The sequence below is a fragment of the Talpa europaea genome, assembly GCF_964194135.1.
Source record: "Talpa europaea genome assembly, chromosome: 11".
NCBI lineage: Eukaryota > Metazoa > Chordata > Mammalia > Eulipotyphla > Talpidae > Talpa > Talpa europaea.
In genome coordinates this window covers 2,113,968-2,122,160 of record NC_140078.1, presented here as the reverse complement: position 1 = coordinate 2,122,160, position 8,193 = coordinate 2,113,968, and the positions used below count along the sequence as shown (strand labels likewise).

The following is an 8,193-nucleotide window of genomic DNA, read 5'->3' as shown; positions in this document are numbered from 1 at the left end:
CGGCTCCAGAAAACTTCTGGAACTCACCAGCCGGAGCTTTTAGTTCCATGAGTTTCACAAACAGATCCACAGCCCACACTGCTCACTGCTCACAACCTCCTGGCACCTGCTGGCCCCCACTGCACGTCACAAGGGCGCCATTCCCATCACCACCTGGATTCCAGTGCAGCAGCCGGGCCCCAGAAGGGAGCGCGGGGCCAGGCTCCCTTACCCCAGCAGCATTATTGGGTGCAACACACAAGAGCCCAGATCTCAAGGCTGGCTTGGAGGCCCGCTTGGTCCGTAATGCAGCTAAAGGAACACACACACCTCCTTCCATCCACACCCTCCAAAGCCACTTGCAAACAGGACAGATAATTCAGTATCTGAGTCAGATTCATAGCTGTGTTTTCCTGCCTCCCCACCCACCCAGGGACCGTGGGTTTGAACCCTGAAAAGTTACCCACATGAGCTCTCACATGCAGACACCCCGAGCGGGAGCTAAGTTTTGAGCTTCTTGATGCTGAGCCCAGACTTGGCTTTCTGGAACTCGGTGTCCCTGAGCAGCTGCGACAGGTCCCTCCCCGCCATCTTGGCCTTCCAGTGGAAGAGAAACATGCTGCGCTCGCTGTGCTTGCGGTCCAGCCGGCGGGCCAGGGACAAGGGGCTCTCACCCCTGGCGTCCTTGATGCTGGTGGAGGCCCCGTAGCTGAGCAGCAGGGTGATGCAGTCCAGCCGGCCCATGGCCGCGGCCACGTGCAAGGGCGTCCTGCCCACGGGGGTCTTGCCCAGACAGTTGGCTCCTGTGAGATAAAAGAGCTGGCTGAGGGCAGGCCACCCACCTGGCTGCCAGTCTCAACTGCAGAAACGCGTCCAGGAAGAGAGGCGGGGAGGGGTGTGGGCCGAGAGACGACGGCCTGGGAGAACTGCCACCTGCTCCCCATTCCCTGCACAAGCATGGGGTGGGGGGGATCTCAGACGTCAGCACCCAGCACCACCTGCTGCCGGGAGGGCTGACTCCCCGATGGTGGTCAGGGTCTTTCGAAAATGCCCATCTCACTCCCCCACTGGGGGCCATGTGTTAGGTCTCCCTGCTCTTCATCCCACCTCCCCAGCATCACCCCTCAGACTGCCCCGCCTTGCTCTAATTCTACCAGCCTTCTCTCTTTATCAGCCCTCCATCTGCCTTGCTCCCACATCCTGCCCCAGGCCCTTTGCACACGCTGCTCCTGCAGCTAACCACGCTCTCATAGCTCCCCCCGCCCCCGCCAGGCTCACTTTCTCCTTCCTCAGGTTTGTCCCCCCCACCCCATAGCGGCTCCGCAGACAACGCGTCTGTAGAACATGCTCCACACCGTTGACTGTGCAATCAATGATTGGCGATCACTTCTGACTTCCCTTCATAAACTCCACAGGGCAGAAAGCACTTGCTTGGACGGCTGCTGTTTTCATCCCCAGCACGTAGCACGGAGCCTGCAGAAGACAGGCACTCGGGAAATGACAGACGGCGGGCGGCCTGACTCATGGACAGACATCGCTTCGATTGAATTCCCCCCTGCCTCCTGCAGATGGATGGGCTAATGACAGGTGTCCAATACAGACTTGTTGAATTGAATCAAATTCTGGGTAACAAATATCATGACACAGAAAACAAGGCAATTCAATTACAGGCAGCTGACATTTCGGTAGCCAGTTTTTATGAGCGATGGCTGGTCGGTGAGGGAAAGTTTTAAATAGGTTCTCCTTAGGCCCAGCCGCGGCCCCGGCGCCTCCTCGCAGTGCCTGTCTGCAGAGGACAGAAAACTTGGCAAAGCCAGCTGTAATTTTTTAACGGGTGCTTTCAAATACATCACAGTTCCATCAGAGTGAAAATGACTTTTTATGAGCTTAAAGGACTTCTGGGCTGTGCAAAGCCCATATTTCATCTCACAACAGGCAGGGTGCAGGAATGGCGGGCAGGAAGAAGGAGACAGTCGGGACACCTCTCCCCATCAGGGCAGTGCAGCCGGGGCCCCACCGTGGCGGGGGGGGGGCGCCGTGTGGCAGCCCACGTGTCCTGAGTCGGGTTGGGGTCCAGGTGCAGGTGGGGAAGAGCGGGGTGAACGCAGGAGGCCCGTTGGACTGGGAGATAAGGCCCCGAGGAGCCCCCGAACTATGGGTCTAACCCCATAACACGTTCTTGCTTTTCAGGAGGAGGCTGGGGTCTGGGCTGCGTGAGGCCCGTGGGACCTGACTGGCTTCCCCGTCAGGGAGCCTGCCCCGGGGGTGGGTGCGCACCACAGAGCCCCACTCCTGTGCTCATAGCCCTGGCTGCAGCCTCTGCCTCTGATGACGGGGAGAGAGGTAGAAAGAGCAGAGAGAGGCGGAGAGAGGCCACTCAGCGCGGGAGGTGAAGACGGCTCAGGGTGAGGGTCTCCCGAGGGAAATTCCTAATGCTGGCAGGAGACTGGGGGTCCCGGGGGCGCTGCCAGCTGGGCTCAGGACCCCCACAGACCCTGCGGAGACCCTCCTCCAGCAGTGCTGGCGTGAACAGGTAACCTGGACTATCCCCGGCAGCCAGTGTGCTCAGAAAGATCCAGCCGGGAAGTCCCCCCGGCTGCTCCTGGCCTCATGTCCTGACCAAGTTCTTCTTGAGGTCCAGTCACGAGGGGACAGGGCACCGGCCAGCCGCTTCTCGCACATGCACCCACCCGGGCCTACGGGGCCCTGGGCTGTCCCCAAAGATGCCCCAACTCCTCAGCGGACGCCACAGGCTCGCAGAATTACCCTTTTCTAGAAGGTACTGCACAGTTTCCAAGTGGCCTCTGTGGGAAGAGACGTACAAGGCCACGAAGGCTCGCTGGGCTATCCATCTGCGCCACTGGCCCTCTTCAAAGTGCCGTGAGTTGGCCGTTCGGAAATAGGAGCCCTCGACCACACCAAGCCCGCAGAGCTGGGGAGACATGAGGCGGGGGTGAGCGTGTCTCAGATGCAGGCCCACCTGAGCGGCTGCATCCTCCCCAGGGGTCTGCCCCCCCTCCAAGGCCAGTGCCGGGCACACACCCCGGCCACCACCAGCCCCCCAGGAGGGCAGGGAGGACACTGCAAGCTCAAACACGTCCAGGAAACATGGATTTACAGCAGCAGCCTCAGCGGCAGGAAGCTCTTCCTGCCCTTGTTTTGAAGCGAGAAGAGCTTTTCTGGGTGTCAGAGGAAGATGGTGGTGGCTGCTAAGGAAGACACCAGCCCCCCGACACGGCCTCCCCGTGGGGAGTTCGCTGTTGTGGAGACCTGACGGGCTCTGACCTTCCGATCTATTTCTGTGCCCATTGTCTCTGTCAACTTTGGAACCCGCCAGACTCGGCTGACGGACGAACGACCGTCATCTGGCGCTGAGGAAGGCTCCGCGTCCGAGCCTGGGGACGGGGGCGTCCAGAAGCCGGACGGCCACTGCGGGGGCAGCGGGGAGCAGCACAGTCAGGGGCCCGGTCAGGAGGCCCCTGTCCAGAGTGGAGGGCCAGACACTCCCGACTCACAGCTCCTCACTCACGGTTAAATCGGAAGCTGAGTTTCCAACTTTATAAAACAGACACGTGGTCGATGCCCATCCTCAGGCAGGGGTGAGTGGGCGCCAGTTACGGGCAAGGGAGCTCAGCGAAACCTTGACCCCAAAGCAGGTGTGAAGCTAGCCCCACGCCTGACCACAGGGCAGAAGTCCTTGTGTCTTTTTCCCTGCTCTGAAACTTTTACTCAAATTTTTGCACAAAAGACTAAGTGAGCCCCCCCAAGCTGCCACCACCATTTACAGTTGCTCCGTGAAGCAGGGGTCCACTCTGAGAAATGTGAGACCTTAGCAGGATCCCCTTCCACGGCCGCCATGACCAGCTCTGTCCATCCATCATAGTGCCAGACGCACAGAGAGATAACTCCGCCAGGAACCACGTCATGAAACTTGAGCGTAGTGTCATCCATCAATATTCCTAGGGGGGATAATTGTTTTCTTTAGAACAATGGGCATCGAAGATAAACCAGTACAATGGGTAAGTTAAGCGAGCCCCTGGCCTTGGCATCCTCCACCAAGACCATTTTGGAACATGGAGTGCTGACCCCCGCGGGGGGCTCTGCTAGTGTCCGTGTGGAGCTGCGAGTGCTCTTTAGAAAATGAATTTGGCCGCACTCGCAGAGAAGCTGAACCGCCCCCCTCAAACATGGCAACCATTTGTAAAGCTCTGCAATTATAACTTCTCCCGCTGCGAAAAATTACATGACTCAGTAAAGTCATTTTATGAGGCAAACTCTAGAAACAGAGCTACCTCAACCCTGCAGCCACCATTCATCAGACATGCACACGTCGGCGTCAAGCTCAAACACTGACTCTAGTTCTGCTGTCGTCACTTGGCTAAAGAAGTGACAACGACAAACATGCACTGGACCCTTCCAAATCAGCGTTGGTCCCCCTGGGCACCCTTGACCCTGGGACTGGAAAGTTCTGGGCATTCTCGGAGGTTGAAGGTGGCCCTGCTCCCCGCCCGCAGCTGCCAGAGGACCTGAACCTAGGGATGCCCGTCACGAATGTCCCCAGGCATTGTCAGCTGGTTCTGGGGACAGGCTCCCCCCAGGTGAGCATCTGGTGCAGGTGTAACCGCCACAACCTTGACATTATCTGTGAGTGGGCCTTGGGGTGTTGGGACGCCTCTGGCTATCCGCCGATCTCGGGAGAGGTTAGCTCTCCGGGGAAGGCCGTCAGGACCAGATGGGGTCAGAGGACATTTTAAGGAGAGGAAGTTGTGATATTTAGTTTCCCCTCCTGAACACGCACCCATTTTATTGCTCGCTCACCCGTCCTCTTGCTCAAGAACAACTGAATAATTTGCGGCCTCCTCAAGCAAAACACCGTGGGAAGCCTCGGCTTGCCCAGGTTGGATGATCGAACTGCCTGGGTTTCCGGAGTGGGTTTCTGGAGCTTTCTGGTTTCACGAGGAGTGACCTCTGCCTGGCTGGACCTGACCCCCCCTCTGGGCTCCACGGCCCCCTGGGTGATCAGAATCTGCGGGTGGGGACGCCAGCAGGGGACAGCGATTCCCTCGCAGACCCATCAACCAGGGCGGAACACAGAGGATAGTGGGTCGGGGTGTAAGTGCGACCACTCGGCGTCCCTGCAGGTGCCAGGGAACCTTCCCGCAACGGCCCGGGGCTTGGACAAACGTCATCCTCACCAGCACCTGGATGGCTGGGGCTGACGCCGGACAAGCTCGGCAAGCTTCACACACATTCTCGGGGGGCGCCTCCCCGGCCAGCCTGGCGGTGGGGAGGGCGACAGCGCTGATGATTTGTAGGCAGAAGCCCACGTCCCCTCCGCGTGGCCGCTCCTGTGCCAGCGGCGGGCGCGAGGCCGCACCTGCCGGGCGCTAAGTGCTGCGGAGCGATGGTGACATCGGTGTGGAGTCGCCCGCCGCTTCCTTTCCCACTTAGCTTTCTTGGATTTATTGCTCAGCCACAGCTCATCAGTGAAAATAAATGAACAGACGGGGTGCCAGACCACTGTCGCTCGGGAGAAGTAATTTTCAAATGACTCCTTTTGGAACTCACCCCGCCCTCGCCGGCTCAGCTCGGCTTTTAAACTTGGTAACTACACAGCGGGCGCGAGATGCCTCTTTCCCAGCAAAGTCTCAACATGCACACCCGGCCCCCACCCCAGCAGCTTTCAGAGGCTCCTCAGAGCAAAAGCAGCGTGTCAGGGAAGAGCTGAACCCCGTTCTGAGACGGCCTCCGCCGGCAGCTCCCCCGGGCGCCGCTGTCTCGGGGTGGTGCCGAGGTCCAGAGCGCACCGCTGGAGGAGCGGGGACACCCCGCCAGACCTCTGGCTGCGCTCAGCCCTGCGGCCATCCGCAGCGCCCCTGCAGTGGCGTAGCTCACACGCCCCGCTGCAACCCACAGAGCTTATCCCAGCTTCCTTTGCTCCGAGTGTTTTTGTGTTGATTTCAAGCGGGTGGGGACAGGCTGGAGCCCAGGGCTCTGATCCCGTCCTTATATCCTCAATAGTGTAGGGCTCGCAGGGATGGGGCCGACAGCCCGGTGCTCAGGCTGGGGGAGGAGAGGGGTGGAGAGCCCAGACTGGCTCTAGTCCTGCCCTCCCTGGGGTGCCTGCCACGTGGGTTTGGTCTGGATAGGGGGCCCCGGGGCCCTGACCAAGCCCTAGTGAGCTCTGGGTGCTGGGCTCCAACTCCAGCTGGGCTAGCACTGAGTTCCTGGCATGGACAAGGACACAGCCTGAGATTCGGGGTTCTGATACGGACTGGGTTAGTGCCAACATTCGGGGTTCAAGTGTGGATAGGATTTGCTTTGAGATGTGAGGTCCTGACAAAGGCAGTTTGCTTTGGATTTGGGGTTCTGATGAAGGCAAGGTTTGCTTTCTGTTTGGGAGTCCTGGTATGGGAAGGGTCTGTTCTGGGGGGTGGAGTCCTTGTGTGGGCAGGACTTGTTTGGGGGTTTGGGATTCTGTGTGGCCCTAGGTAGTGTGGCACCCGGGGCTGAGGAATTGAACAGATCTGTCCTAGGATTTGGGGTCTTGATGGGAATAGATTTTGCCCCAAGATTTGGGGTCCCAATATAGGCAGAGTTTGGTCTAGAATTTGGGGTTCCAGTGTAAGTTTGGCCAAAAGATTGGGGTTTCAAATACAAGGAAAGTTGGCTTTGAGTTCTGGGGTCCTCATGTAGGCTAATTTTAAACTTTGGCTTCCTTACATGGGTACAGTCAGCTGAAACCTTGCAGTGCTGATGTAAACGCAGTTTCTATGGAGATCTAGGGTTTGGATATGGAGAGATTTGACTTGCATTTTGGGGTCAAGCTGTGGGCAGATTTTATCTCAAGCTTTGGAGCCCTTCTGAGGACTTTGCGTGGGGCTCGGGCTCAGGTGTCGTCATGGTGAGCTTGGAAACTGGCTTTCAGGTGTGGGAACCGAGTTGGCTTTGAATTTTGGGGTCCAGATGCAAGAAGAATTCATTATGGGGTCTGACATCCTCATGTAGACAGAGTTGGCTGAAGAATTGGGTACAAATACACAAGTAGCTAGAGATTGGGGGCTCAAAATTGGGCACGTCTGCTCTAGAATTTATGGTCCATAGCTGGGCAGGGTCTGCTCTGGGAGCTGGGGTTCGGATCTGGGCAGGGTCTGCTGGGAGCCGGGATTCTGTTGCCAGCAGAGTCAGGTCGGGGATTTGAGGTTCAGCTGGGCATGGTTTGCATAGAGACATGAGGGGGGCAGGGCAGTGTGTTTCCTGCTTTAGTGTCTGGAGTGGAAACAATGGCAGGTAGATCTGGGGTTCTGATGGTCACAAGGTTAGCCTGGGGATTTGGGGTTCAGTCCTTGGGGGCCAGAGCTTGGTCTGGGTCATGAAGTGGGCAGGTATATTCTGGACACAGTTGCTGACAGACGGGGGCATCTGAGGGAGTCAGAGTGAGCCCGGGGACCTGTGGTCAGTCTCCGGCAGGCAGGTGGGACCTGGGTGGGCAGAGTCCACGTGGGGCACGGGTGTCCTTGTGTGGACGTGGCAGGTGGAGGACAGGAGCTTCTGCTGTCCAGCGCAGCATGGGGGTTGATGTGTGCTCTGAGTTGGGGGCCCTAAGGAAGGCAAGGAGGCCGGCCCCCCGTTGTGGGTTTCTGCTGAGCACAGGCTGGTTTCGGGCTTGCAGTCTTGTGGGGACACTGCTGGCTCGGGAACTGGTTCCCGAAGCAGACTTTGGGGGGCAGGGGTTCTGGGCTTCCGGGTGTCCTGCTGCGGCAGTCCTGGGATTTGGTCTCCTGACAGGATTTTCAGGCTGGCCAGCCCCGTGTGGAGCTGACTCTGCGACCCCACACCCTACTGTGGCAGGATTTGTTTCGGTTGGGGACCGGCTGTGGACGGGGGTTGCCTGGAGATTGGAGGACTCGCGTGAACCCCTTTTGTCTGGGGCTGGGAAGTCCCTACATGGCCAGGGTTTGCTTTCCCCTCCGGGGTTCCCAGGGGCTTGGGGCTTGACATCTGGGGGTCCTCCTGCGAGCTGGCGTCCCTGGGGGGGCCAAGGGCCAGGTGGGGAGGGCGGGCGGGGCAGGGGCCACCTTGGTCCAGGTACTGGAGCCTCTGCAGGTTGGAGGGGATGCCCGCGAGCAGGTCCAGCTCCTCCTTGAGCTCCCGCACGGTCATGTCCCGGCGGCAGTCGGTCACTCGGAACATCTCGCCGGTGTCCTCCAGCAG

General features: G+C 59.0%; 1 protein-coding gene across 1 annotated transcript; it reads right to left on the bottom strand.

The window, feature by feature from the left end:
• Positions 1 to 480: 480 nt before the first annotated feature.
• Positions 481 to 8,193, bottom strand: ANKRD60 (ankyrin repeat domain 60; the record flags this gene model as incomplete). Its single annotated transcript, XM_084246604.1, has 4 exons — positions 8,058 to 8,193; positions 3,808 to 3,938; positions 2,746 to 2,911; positions 481 to 782 (listed from the first exon to the last, which is right to left on the bottom strand). The coding sequence occupies exons 1-4, from the start codon at positions 8,170 to 8,172 to the stop codon at positions 481 to 483; spliced, it is 714 nt and encodes a 237-aa protein (XP_084102730.1). The 5' UTR covers positions 8,173 to 8,193.